At 36.9% G+C, this 14,416-nt stretch overlaps 1 protein-coding gene across 2 annotated transcripts in view; it reads right to left on the bottom strand.

Annotated features, from left to right (window-relative positions):
* DNAH8 (dynein axonemal heavy chain 8) overlaps positions 1-14,416 on the bottom strand; it is a 491,513-nt gene that overhangs the window by 460,100 nt on the left and 16,997 nt on the right. For both annotated transcript variants that reach the window (XM_016431041.2, XM_016431044.2), the window contains exons 4-6: positions 8,131-8,215; positions 4,289-4,437; positions 1,255-1,444 (exon numbers count right to left, since the gene is read on the bottom strand). In XM_016431041.2, the coding sequence (XP_016286527.1) occupies positions 1,255-1,444; positions 4,289-4,437; positions 8,131-8,215 (424 nt within the window). The remainder of the gene's footprint in view (positions 1-1,254; positions 1,445-4,288; positions 4,438-8,130; positions 8,216-14,416) is intronic.

The following is a 14,416-nucleotide window of genomic DNA, read 5'->3' as shown; positions in this document are numbered from 1 at the left end:
AAATAATTAACATTGGGGGGATGTGGAAAAATTGGGACACTAATTCATTGAGGATGTTGTTACAAATTGATCCAACCATTCTGGAAGGCAATTTGGAGTTATGCCCATAGGGCTTTAAAAGAAGGCATGCTGAGTACCAATGCAATGATCCAGGACCATTCTGAGGGACTTATGACAATGAATACTATCCACATGGAGAGAAAGACCTATGGAAGTAGAAACACAGAAGAAAAACATGATAATCATTTGTTTATAAGGGTATATGATTTGGGGTTTGGGCTTTTAAAAGATTATTGAATTACAAAAAATGAATAATATGGAAATGGATATTGAATGATAATACATATGTATGTATATATATATATATATGTATATGTATATATATTCCAGTGAAATTGCTTGTCAGCTCCAGGATTGGGGAGGGAAGAGGGGAGGGAGAGAAAATGAAATCATGTAACCATGGAAAAATATTTAAAAATAAATAAATACAGCTTAAATGAAATAATAATTGTGTGTTAGTGATGTGGCAGATGTCTGTTTTTTAAATTTAATAATGCTAAAATTTCACATTTTCAAATGTGTAGTAAAAAACTCATTACCAACATTTAATGACAAAAAATAAGATGCTCCCTTCCATTACAGAAGAAACAAATTCCTCCACTTTTAATATAAACCTCTGGAGAAAAGGAAGAGTTTGTAGTAACTGATCTCTGATCGTAAATCTGATAGCAAAACTGATCATATTCTCTGCAGAACAGCACATTTTCAATTCTCTTTTGAATCAAATTCTAAATAGTCATAGTTCCTAACCTTTTTGAGCATTAAAACACCTTTTCAATCCATAAAGGACTATATTATTCAAAATTTCAGGCCCTCCTTAATAAAAATATTAATATATGTAGGTTGAGAAAACAGATGACAAAATCTATGAATTCCACAGTCCTTTTAATTACATCATCATCTATATGCATTTGAAAAAGAACACACTTGTTTAGTCTATATAAAAAACATCTGATTATTTACTGAGTTACTGCCCTTTAGAGAACATTGGGCAGAAAAAAATTAATGCTGCATATTTTAATTTAGCTAAGTAAAGATATAAAATGCTTGATGAGCATGTAGATTGCAGGATATTTTATAAAAATTCTCTAATGCCTAGAGATCAACAATCCATAGGCTTGAAAGCACTGATCTATAATAAGTATATTTGCTTTTTGTAATCCATTTTATTTCAAACTATAGTTTTATTCTTACCATCTAAAAAGGAAAGGAATCTATTAATGGTTTCTATGAAGGCATATTTTTCAGATTCTCCTTGTTTAGTTTGGTTTAAAGCACCCCAATTAGTTGTTATATTAATAGCTGGTAGATAAATTTTTTGCAGCATCTTCTTTATTCCAACTAAGAGTCCTTCAGATGCATCCAGAAAGCCAAACAGAGTATCCTGTAAATGTAACAGTCAAATATATGTGACAAATTAGATTTCAGAGAACTGCTAAAAAGTTGCAATCAAACTGACATTAAAATTGTCATAAACAATTTAACTTTATAATAAAAAAAATGAATAGTAGCAAAAGAGAAAGGACTTTAAAAACAGATTCTAGCTCAAGCTCGTTCCCGTTCTAACATCAAGGCCAAATTTTTCTTGTGTTTCATTTTGTTATGTGTTTCTGTGTTTATCTACAAATTTTGAATTTTATTTAATGCCACCTTTTTATGTCACATGGGTAATGAGGACTAAAAAGATGATGATGACAAAGTACAAGGAAATCCTTATTTAAATTATATACAAGTAGTATATAAACATGAAAGCCATCACAGCTTAGAAGGCTGACCAAGTAAGAAAGACCTGGATCCCAATCCTTCTGAAACATATTGTGATGATGGGCATGCCAATTAGTCTATCAATGTCCCGAGCAAATCCCTAGAGCTAAAAGTTAGAATTTAAGTTGATTTCTGTACCAGTGAAAGGAGTCCACACCAGGAATTCACAACCCTGATAAATTCACAGATCCATACTAAATATATTATCAAATTGGCTTGATGGGATGGGTAAGAGTGGCACAGACATGTGATTTCATTGGTGGAATTTCTAGTGTGGAAGCTCACTCCTGAAATAACTAAGCTTGTAACTTAATCTTACAGAGTTACCTGAGACACTAAAAAGTTTAGTGAGTTACCCAAGGTCATACAGACAATAAGCATTTGAAACAAAATCTGAACTCAAGCCTTCCTCACTTCATAATGCAATATGGCTTCTTGACCATTTAATACACATATGTCATTTTTATATTTCTTGATTATATTCATCACCTTCTCTTAGATCCTCTAGGCCTCCAGAAAGCCACCCAAATTCAATTTCTTCCCCACTATGCTTCCTATCTCCATTCTACTGCTAACTTTAATTCTATTAAGATATATTATCATCATTACTTTCCAGTATTATTAATTGATGGGCACCTGCCTCTATGTGATATTATGCTAGATACTAACTAGAGCAAGTTAAAAATAATCACTGCCCTCTAGAAAGTATTATTTAAGATAGGCAATAATTATCTGAAATATGCATAAAGAGCACTTGTCCATTGATTGTCCAAAAAATGATTGTCCATTAATCTCCAATAAATATCAAATGAAGGTTAAAGTTTAAAAAAAACTTAATTCATTTTTTAAAAGAGATGAGACCCATTAATTCAACTTTTAAAACTATGAGGAGAGTATTTTAATAAAATTGTATTCAAGAAATAAAATTAATACCTATGGAAAGCATTATGGTATTTTGGAAAAGTCTTGGACTTAGAAATATAGTAGCCAATTCCAAGTCCTGCTAATGTTTGACTTCGGGTTGAACTAGATGAGCCCTAAGTTTCTTCTAGATGTAAGAGTTGATTTTGATTTATCTGAGGTTTACATTTTAAGCAAATTTATGCTACCAAAGAAATAGGGAAGTAAATCAGTTCTGCTTTTTTTTTAATGCTTCCTTATCATTTGATACTGTAGAATTCAGGTCTTTTGAGAAACTTTCTACTTTCTTACCTTTATCAATAATCCTTTTATGTTTTCACTTCTCCTTCTTCTCCTGAATGAGACTGTTCCCCCAAGGTTCAGTCTTAGAACTTTGTTCTTTCTCTAAACTGTCTCCCTTAAAAATTTCATCAACTGATAAGCCTTCAATATCTCCTCTATATAGAGGACCCCAAGATCTACATATCTGACCATAACTCTCTGGTTATAGGACTAAACTCTTGCCTTGTAGCTCCAAATAATTATTAGACATTTCCAACTCAAAAAACATATCTCTCATATCACACTTAGCAGGTCAAAAGCCAAAAGTTGTTCTCTTTCCCTTGAGTTTCCAGTGAATTGTTCATAGCAAGCAGAAATGAACAGTAAACAAGTTATTTATTTTTGGCTCATGAGGATGGGGTAAGTAGTCAGTTTTCAATATTTTATTCTCACCCAGATGCTTTTAATTTCACCAAAAACGAACACACCCCAAACCTCATCTTTCTCCTACTTCTATAGAATACGGAAAGTGTCAATGCTGTCAGTCTTATAATATGCCTCCAGTTGAGGAGAAAAGCAAACAATGAGGCAGTAGCAGCTAGTTGATAAGTTCTTGTTTCCTGAAATAAAGATTTGTAAGCACCAAACTTAAATCCTGAAAGTAAGAAAATCCTAAATACTGGCACCACCATTTTTGACTACTTGCAATTTGTCTTTTTTCCTTTATATCTCTCCCTCAAGATAATGGCTATGGCCTTGCTAACAAGCATTCTTTGATTTTAAACCTCAAAGAACTGCTAAAAGAAAGGAGAAATGTTAGATCTATAATTATTTTGTCAGAGGAGCTCTAAGATTAATCAATTTGCTAAGAGGGGCAGTGGATCAATTTTAGAGTGAAAATGTGGGGGGAGAAAAGAGAGAGAAGAGAGGGGTTTTATAGAATAAAAATACTTAAAAGCTTCATGGTACTTCACACTAGTATCTCATCAATTTGAGTTCTCCCTTCTCTACAGATACAGATTCCAAATGGACAACTAAAAAGGAAATGGGCTTCTGGGAGAAAGAGCAGAAAACTTGGGAGTTGGTAAGTACTTTTGAGAACGCCTGGTTAAACCCCTTCATTTTATACATGGGAAGCTAAGGAACAGAGCTCTAAGTTGTGACTGATTAGGAAAATGAGCTATTTAGAGGCAGAGCTGTAAAGCTCTGTAAAGTCAAAATGTGACCATGGTGATGTATTTCAATTTTATGTTTTAGATAGAAAACAATTTTTAAAACATACCTCAGATACATTCCTTGCGCTTACAACAAAGTCATTACTACATCGAACAAAAAATAAACATAATCCTTTGAGTTTTTCAGGTGCAGCATCTACATATAATCTCATCATTTTTGCTCCTTTCGCAACTCCGGTCAATATTCGACCACATTCTGTGGGAAAAAACACAAACACACACACACACACACACACACACACACGCACACACACACACACACACACACACACACAATTCATGAGCTTTTTAAGATTTCAGATGGATCATTTGGATTGTATACAACCATGTCTATTTTCCTTTTATCATATATTTCCAATATGATGAATGAATCTTTCAATCAGTCTACCTTAGAGAATATTGGTCATGGCCAATTCTAAAGGGAAACGCCTATCTCTTTGACTACATTTCCCCACAAATGAGACTACATCCATTTTATAAAGCCAGAATCGACTTCTTGATTGAAGTACTTACACAAAGACAAAATTAGGCAGATGTTCAAACTGATATTGTCTATTCTTCCCTTATTCCTGGGGGTTAATCTGATTCCAACTGGAAAATGAGTATAGACTACCCTGGGATATCAGTTGCAAGTCAAATGATCCTAAGAGGTACAGCAGTGACAGACATCCATTCCTTATGCTAACTAGTTGATTGCGGAATGGAAGTTCAGCTTGTAAGACAAATATTCTCCTTTAAAACAAATGTGAATTGAGAGTGACCCCAGTATGGGTATAAGGTATAGTAAATTAAATATGATTTTAAATATGCTGGTCACATGGTTTATTAGAAAAGACAACAAAACCAAAGAATGTAAGCAGTGTGCTATCCAAGTAAGATATTACTCTTTGGTAGGGGGATCATAGAAATTTGTGAAAAAATTGGGATATTGAAAAAATGGGTTTAAAAAAGCATGAGGTGGCTCCATACCAAGAGAAGAATGATTAGAGAGAGGTTATAAAGGTACAAGAAGGGCTAGTTTGGAGAAGTCCCTCTTTGGCACATATAGTAGGCTGGGTTTCAGAAAAGAAGGAGTTAATAGAAATTCTGAACAGGGTCTTGAGGAAACTATTAAAATTTTCATCAAAAAATATAATTTATCCTCAGAGATTTTGGCACTTGATATATATGTTTTATACTCAAACAACTGGTTGTATATGTGCTGCATGTACCAAAGAGGACACTCTGGGGAGAAAAACATCACAGTATTAGTACAGATGAGAGGCATAATTGTCAAGGGCAGGTCTTTGAAAAACAAATCTTGACATAAATGTCTAAGATCAAAAGCTATTATTCCAATAGATAAGTAGTCAGAGAATATAAACATAGGAGTTGAGGTAGAGAAGTCTATGGCCTAGTTTTGGGAAAGAATCACCAGAGACCAATAGATAACATCAACCAAGATCCAGTTATGATGAAAAAGCTACCATTTATAGAATACTTTAAGGTTTTTGAAAAATGTTAAATATAGTATTTATTTGAACCTCATAACAACCTGTGACATAGATATTATTAACCCTATTTTGCAAATGAAGAAACTGAAACTGACAAGTTAAGTGATTTGGTTAAGGTCATACAGCTAATAAGTATCAGGGCTTGAACTTGTCTAACTGATTCCAAGCCTAGCACTGAATCCAATATGCCACTTAGCTGCCTCAAAAGAGTAACTGTTGAATGTTGGTGGCCTGAATTCCTCCTCCTGACACAGTGAAAGACAGAAAAGAACATAAGAGACAGCATACAATTCTCAAAACGTTGGGCAGAGATAAAGTTTTGGAAGAAAGTAGGTTTTGTGTGTATAAGATAAAAGGAACATGAGAATCAGAGACTTAGTACAAAGGAAACTTTATCAACAAGATAGTGAGGTTCCAGAAGGTAGACTTTTGTAATAAAGGTAGTTTTCAGGATTATAATAAAGGCACTTTCTCCTATATTTGATGGTACTTTGATAGTCTACAAGGAGTTTATAGAGAAGGAACTGAATGTAGAAAACAGGAGCCTGGATGGATTGACACCTACTCTCCTTTCACCTCTCTTGAGTAAGGTTTTCGATAGCTGCTGCACGGGTAAGTAGGGGTTCCCTGATGAAAAAGGGTAATGGAAAGTTGAAAGAAGATCACACAGAAAAGATTCAGTGACAAGCCTCATTGGAGGCTTTGCCTCAGCGGGGGAGGGTCCTAATGTCTCTCAGTTGAAGCTGAATTCAGATACCTTCCCAAGTTTCAAAACAAAGTATTTGACCGAATCTGATTGTGGTTTAGATGTTTAATGATATAACTGAGGGCAAGTTGGGAGATGGAAAGAGGGACGCGGTATCCCTAATTATTTCCTAACACAGTCCTTGGTCCAAGCTGCTGTATAGTGTGCCTGAGTTTTACTGCCCCGATCCCAGCCAATTCCCAAATTATCTAATATTTATCTAGCCTAAGTAGACAATAAAGCAGGTGCAGAGGACTGGAAGGGAAGGGGAACCAAGTTCTCATCAGTGAGTCCACAGCTCCTCCAGGGTTTGAGGGATCTGATCCTCTGTAGGGATGTTGTTTGAGGTGTCAGACTAATGATAGCTTTGCAGAAGAAACTTGTAGGTTGAAGCAGAATAAATCTTCTTCTGGCTCTTGGTGAGAACCTCAGCAAGAATTTACATCCTACTTGGTCAAGGTCCCAGCACAAAAAGCCAAGAATTCCCTCTGGATCTTTCCCAGGTCACTTTTCCTTTCCCAGCATGCTTTGCTCTCCAACCAATACCTCTGCCACTCAAGCCCCTCATGCAAAGTTCCAACCTCCTCTCTTGCATCCATCATTACTTTTTAGAAGTGTAAAGCTAAACTAGATGGAAATGAGTGAGTGATCAGCAAAGGAAGAGTTTTTGTCAATCCTCAATCCTCCTTCATTCAAAAAGATAAGGGAATTGGATAACCATAGGGTGGTTGATTTTTTTCACCTCCCTCATTAAGCAATCACAGTTCCATCTTGCTCATTCCCCTTTAGTCTCCAGCAAGGTTAAAATTGAGGATTCTGATGATGCTCATTTTCTTTCTCTTGATGGACAAAGTTGTCGTCAGTAGAATAGGACTCAGTGGCAAGAAACCAGCAAAGTGGGGCTTCTGTGATTATGATGGGTTAAAATGTTTCATATTTTCCCATCCTTCCCAATAAGCAATGGTAATACAATAAAATTTATTTCTCTTCATTGTGCAGTATGTATTATAGAAAAGAAAGGCCATTGGTTTGCACTCGGTTTGCAAACCAGTGCACCAATACAAATATGACATGATAAGGTCTCAATGAGGATGAAAGTACTGAGATGAGGAAATTATTACCATTTGGAAGGAAAAGTCCATGGGACTTAGGGACTGACTGGAGTCTACAGAGATTGAGTTGGGTCGTATGATCATGTTATAATATTAAGGATTGTTGGTTACTGTAGGAATCACAAACATAGCAAGAAAAGTTGAAGACTCCAGCTGGAGGTTACAGCCAGAAAGATGATAGGACTAGACATTACAGGAGTTCCATGCTAAAGAATGATTGTGTAATATCATTCTTAGAATATCTAATACAGTATTTTGGTCAAAACCTGTAACACATTCTCTGTAATTTTACAATTCCCTTCTAAAACCATGATAATAGTGGCTATAATTGTGGACACTGCTTTCAAGCAAGCAATAATGAAATAAGTTTTGAGAAAGCAATCCTTTTCACTACAATAACATTTTTTCAAGTAAAAATTTTGTAAAAATTCCTTCAATAATTTAAGAGAGAAAATTATAACTCTACCATGGCAACATAATTTGCCTATGGCTTGACTTATTACTTGGGTAATCATAATAAACTTTTAAAATATATTTACCTATTCCAGGTGCATCTCCTTCCTGATATATAAATTTCAATGTTTTACGACCGTCTTTTTTAAAAAACATTAAAAAAGGTTCCATCTGTAAAATTGAAAAGCAAATCAGTTTTAAACTAAATTATCAAAGAAAATTAAATTCAGATTCAGCATAGGCTAACAAACAAACAAGATGCGAGTTCTAATTTTAGCTAAAGAGATTTTACAACTAAATGTGAGAAGTTCCCTAGTTTTAGATACATTGCTATTAAACATGTATGTGACTTATGCCAGGCATTTAATCTTTCTCTGAATCCTCATGAATAAGAGACAGATAATTCTCTCACCTCATAGATTTTTTGGGGAATATAATGAGAAATTTACATGAGTTTGGTGCCTTATAGAAAGTAAGTGCACAATATTATAATTATCATCAGGATTCCATACTAATGATGAAGTATGATGAACCACCTCCCAACAAAGAAGTGACAGATTCAGAGAGCAGAATGACATATACATTTGGGGATGTGGATAATATAAGAATTTGTTTTGCTTGGCAATGCATATTTGATACAAAATAAAAATATGATGGGGGGGTTTTTCAGTTGGAGGAAGACATGGGGGGGGGTGAAAATAGATGTCTGCTAAATGAAAAAAATTAAGAGATACTAAGTAAACCCATTATATAATACTAATGTTAGAGATAATAATTTTCCCATGTATTAATTTTCTTCATGTATAATGTTTCAGGATGCATAACAAGCCACAGGAGAAAAAGACCTGTAATTTTTTTTTGCTGGGAGTGCTCAGGTGAGAAAATTCCCTCTGCCAATGCACATCAACACCTTCCCTGCAATTTATACTCTTAGGGAGATACCTATGGAATGAAGAAGTTGAGAAAGTGGCCAAGGTCAAACTGCCAGTAAGAGTCAGAGGCAAGACTTGAATTCAGATCTTCCTGACTTTGAAGCTAACCTTCCATCCACTACAACATGCTGCCTTTCCCTTGAACAACAGTACAAGTCAAATTCATATTTTAAAAAGCCAACTTTAAGGGATTGCTGAACTTAGAGCTGAAAAGAAGCCTAGAAAAAATTTTAACCCAAACTTTAAAAAAAAAAAGGAACTAAGGTACAGAGAAATTAAGCCATTTTCTCAAGGTCACAAAGACTTGAAATTCAAATCCACATCATTCTGTAGTGTCATTTTTTAAAAGTCACTTTCAAATGATCATTTTCATAAATTTATTAAATTTTATGTTTACTAAATAATTTGATAAATTTAAAATTATAAAATAATTGTATGGGTTTACTAAATAACTAGTTAGGGTGTATTAAACAGCCATGATAATAATTATTCATCCCAAATTTATGAAATAGGAATTATGGCAAATGCCTTTTCCTAAATGCATTAGTTTCAAAACATCTTCCTGCCCTGTACAGAATGCCTATCTCCATCTGCTAACTACTTCAGTTAAGCAACCCAAGTCCAACAAAGCTATTTTTGAAGGTTAGCAGAGGATAGTTTGGTTCCAACTAACTTTTCATGGTTTGTCCTTCTATCCCTTAATAGACATCTTCAGAGAAGAGTCCTCCCTCTCCCCCCCGGACAAAGCTAGACAAGTTACTAATGAATAACCATTTTTATGTCATAGAACTACTTGATAGTCTGGTCATTAAAGATATAATTCTGAGAATAAATCTTTTGGCACTGCCAGATGACCAAAGGGGTTTATGACACAAAAATGGGGCTAGGGAAACTTGAAATTTTAACATTTTAATAACTATACTTGATATTTAATTTATTTCCTTTGCAATTCATGTCCTATAACATTTTCACATCACTGTCTCCTGATTCTGAATATATCCTCCCATTTTTTAAGGTAAAGAAATTCTCAAAGCTAAATCATGATTTTGTGCTAAAATATTTTAAAAGACCAAATAAGTAAAAGCAGAAAGAAAGGAAATGTGGACCTTTATTAGTGTTAGATTTAAATTAATGACTCTAGGTTCTTATTTTCCATCAAGTTTATTTATAATCACTTGAAATAAAGGAACAAATAGGTAGAGGCTTAAAGCCTATTTTTGTACTCTAAGTTTGACCCATGTTGATCCTCCCACATGACTTTCCATCTGCCTCTCATGCTGTCATCCAGGGAAGTAGAAAGAATAGGCATGGCCCACAACATTCCCTTTATCTTCCCAAATGCATCACCTGTGCAGTAACATCCAGTAGGCACACAAATGGGATGCATGAAGTAAGTCAACAATCTGGGAAGGGGAGGGAATGAAAATGCCTTTATACAATCCCCCCATGATTCTATTGGGTGATGAACATGTTGAAATCTCCCCAATTCAGGGGTTTCAGAGATTTATATGCTTGGTTTCCACAATGAATAATTTCATATAACCAGCTTATATCTCTAAAGATTCTCTGGCTGGAGGTGAATAATATTTAGCATTTTACAAAGGGGAAATTACAATAATTTGGAGGTGAGAGGGAAAGAAAAGAGAAAGAAAATAACAAAATGATTGAAAGACATAATGACAAAGAGGAAACTAGGGGGCACTCCCCTTTGGCATAAGAGTTTATATTCAAAATAAGTGATATGTTCAACACCCTTCAGTTCAGTTCATTATATTCCCAAAGTTCACTCTGGATCTTTTGATGCAGTGTTTGGTTTCCACAGGCATCCTTATAGTACCTTCTCCAAAAGATCTGCTTTCTTGATTCGGGGCGTTGGCAAGTTTCCTTTCCTAAAATTCCTATAAAAGATTTCAAATCTTGGGTTTTAGGATAATTATACAATCTCCTCTGATGAGGGTGTTGACCAACACCAGAATCACCCCAGGATACATGGCTGAGTTATAGGGCACATGAATCAATTGTCAAAACCACACACACACCTTATATTTGGAATTGCTTTACAGAGACTTCTTCACTATGGAGAGGGGAACAAACTGAAACATTTAACATCAATAAGGCAATGGGGTCTGAAAAGGCTTAAAATTCACCTCCAGACTCATTGAGGCCCCTTCCCCTCCCAAGTACCATCATTCATCTAGATTCCTTTGGTCACACCTCTGAGGCTGCTGATACTGAGGGGGGTTGCCACACTGTGCAGTGAGTATGAACCCCATATTGGATGTTTTGATGTGAGTTATGATTTGCCTCATTCAAATGACTATTCCTATATGAGGTCCTATTATTATTCCTCAGGCTTCTATTTCTATTTTCCTGATTCCACGTCCTACAGTTCATAATTACGTGATTCACCTTTCCACAAAAAATAACATGTTAGTGGTTACTTCGTGAACTCCTGTAAGGGAGCTATGACCTCTCCCTTTAATGCTTTTATTTCCTTCCTTAATGTCTCCACTAAGTCAGTGTTCTATTTATCTTTCTTTTCATGTCCATCAAAAACATAAACTGCCACTCTTTAATTCCTCGAGGTCTATATTAGCCCAGTTTTGAGAGTTAGTCATAAAAGAACCATCTTACAACAGTTTTTTACAAGTTGTATCCTGATTTGTCTAACATCTCTTTCTCTATAAAGGTCTGTGAATTTTAAAATCTCCATCTTGCTTGGTCTAGCACCCAAAATTGTACACACCCACACTACACAGGTATGTGCTAGTCAATGACAAATCAGAAATAACTAACTGCCCACCTGGGCTGTCCTAAGCCAAGCTTGAGCCACTATTGGCACTTGTGAGGCACAGGAAGTGAGGTAGGGAACAGCCTCTGGAATTCACTCACTTCCTGTGGACAGAGCGAGATGGCAGATCATGCTAGGAACTGGAGGAGACAGCTTTCCTTCAGATAGTTCACGTGAGTCAAGGACTGATTCTCCTTCTACCTTGGCCTTAGGGCCTAATCTCCTTCTGGCTCGGCCAGAAGGTTGAGTTAACCTTTTTCCCTTTCCTCCTCTCTCCTTTACTCCCTTGTCCTGTTTCCTTACTCCCATTGTGATTAAATCACCATAAACTCCATTCTTACTTGAGTGTTTCATTTTAGGAATTTCATAAGTAAATTCCTTGGTGACCATAAATTAATATTATAACAATCTTTAAAGGTGATTTTTTCACCACAACAGGTCTAGGTTCACATATCTGCTTCCCAGCTCAATAAGTCTATCCATAAACTGAGAGGGGTTTTCCTTATCTTTCTGCTTTAGATTTTCAAATTTAGTTCATGTACCAGGCCTATCAGAACAACCTCTCACTGCTTTAGCAATGCATTCCTAACCTGACATAGTTGTAAGAAATTCTCCTCTGAATTTGGGTTCCATATGGGATCTTCAGTTGTCCAACAAGTTTCTCCCTCTCCCTGAGCCTGATTTACAAGAGAAAGAATCTTCTTTCTTTCCCTTTCTGTTAGCAATGCATGGAGCAAATCTCTACATCAAGACATGTGGGATTATACATGTGGTGAATGCTTTCAAACTTATTTATGACTACAATGGGCTTATTTTCAAAGGAGGGTTTTTTTTTCTATGAATCTCTCAATGTCTTGTGGAGAAAAAGGTGTATGGTATCTAATGTTTACTAAGTCTCCTCATTTATTATAAGTGGGAACATCCCTTAGAAGGAATAGGTATTTATTTGAATTGCCTGTGATTACTGCTGCTTATCTTGATATTTGGATTGTAGTGGAGTGGGTAGGGGAAGGGCAAGGAGTGGGTAAGTGGGGAGGGAGGGTCTGATCAGGAGATGGGGAGGCAGGGCAAAAGGATCAGGGGTAGGGTTGTGAGGGAGAGAGGGGAAGAGAGAAGGAGGCATGGTCAGGTTGAGAAAGGACTAAGTAGGGACAGGGAGGAGAGGAGTGAGTAAGGACTGAGAGGGAGTGAGGCCAGGGGTGGGGAGGAGAGAGGCAGGGGCAGAAGGAGAGATATGTGATTTGGGCAGGGGAGGGAGGGGCTAAGGCAGGGGAGGAAGAGACAAGGCAAAAGGAGATTGAGCAGGGGTAGAGGCAGGGAGAAGACAGTCAAGGAGAGTGAGGGTGGAAAGAAGAAGGGGCAAGGGCTGGGCCAGTAAGGAGAGGGAAGAGGGTAGGGAGGCAGGAGGAAAAGTTGAGCAAGGTGGGGGAAGGGTAGGTTTGGGCAGTGGGTGGGGAAAAGCTGAGCAAGGCAAGAGAGAAGGTCACCAGGGCAAGAGCAAGGGTGGACAGGGCAAGAGAAAGGGTGGTCAGGGTGAGGTAGAGACTGGGTAGGCTTAAATGGTAAGGGGTGGGTAGAGAGATGGTACCAAAGATGGGCTGGGAGGTAAGAGGGGCATGGAAAGGGGAGTAGTGGAAGGAGTCAAATCCTGGTTTGGGTCAGCAGAAGAAACTTTCTCACAGACAAGGTGGGAGGATGCCAAGGTGTTATTCTTGCTAGATTTAATCAAGGGTTTAAAAGGAGGAACTGAAAGAATTAAGCCAGAATGGTCTGGATCCAAAGAAAGAATGGTCTCCTCACTGGATGGCAATGAGGGACTGGGCTTCGTTGATATGTAAAGATGGTAAGCCCATAAGCACCAGTATTTATATTCTTTTGACTCGTTATTAATGGCTAGTTTTAAATCTTTTAAGACCTTAAAGTCAAAAGACTCATACTGTTAGTAGTAGTCTCTTGGTAACCGAGGATGACGATTGTCTTTGTGCATTTTCATCTATGGTGTATAGATGAGTGTGCACAAAGACACTTGTGCGTGAAGGAGATTTAAGTAGAAAAGTCGTTGCACAGAGACAGTCCCACTCTCTCAGCGTTGGAAGCCTGGGTCCAGTGGCATGAAAAGTCATTACACCTGGAGACTTCCTCAGCTGCATTGGATGGCCATGTTGTCTTTTGTGCTCCAACACGCCCTAAGCACTCCACAGTGCTTTGCTGCATCACCATCTCAGCCGTTGAACCTTCTTATTGGTTTCTTCTGTCTGTTCCGGAAGCAGTCTTCACATGCTGGGTGAGCAAAGCCTTGGTTCACGAGGGGTCGACGACCCAATGGCTACCCTCACAAGGTTTAGCCGGCCTGTCGAAGCTGTTGCCAACTGGTTTGCTGTTTAAACTGAGCCCCACAGGGCATAAGCAATTCTTTCAACTACCATAATTTATTCTCAGTGTGGATGAATCTGTTTTTGTTAAATGAAGCCTTAGTGTGCTTGATTGATTCAGTGTAGGCATCTAAGAATTTGTCCACATCTAGTTTATGCCTTTAATTTTTTGACTACTTCTATACCTCAATCCAAGAAGCATTCTCCTGTGATAAAGGCATCTGGACATAGAGTGTGTCTTCTATATTATATCCTTCCTTTTCCTTTCCATTCCAGC

Source organism: Monodelphis domestica, chromosome 2 (assembly GCF_027887165.1).
Source record: "Monodelphis domestica isolate mMonDom1 chromosome 2, mMonDom1.pri, whole genome shotgun sequence".
NCBI classification, from domain to species: domain Eukaryota; kingdom Metazoa; phylum Chordata; class Mammalia; order Didelphimorphia; family Didelphidae; genus Monodelphis; species Monodelphis domestica.
This window is presented reverse-complemented; position numbering and strand designations above follow the sequence as displayed.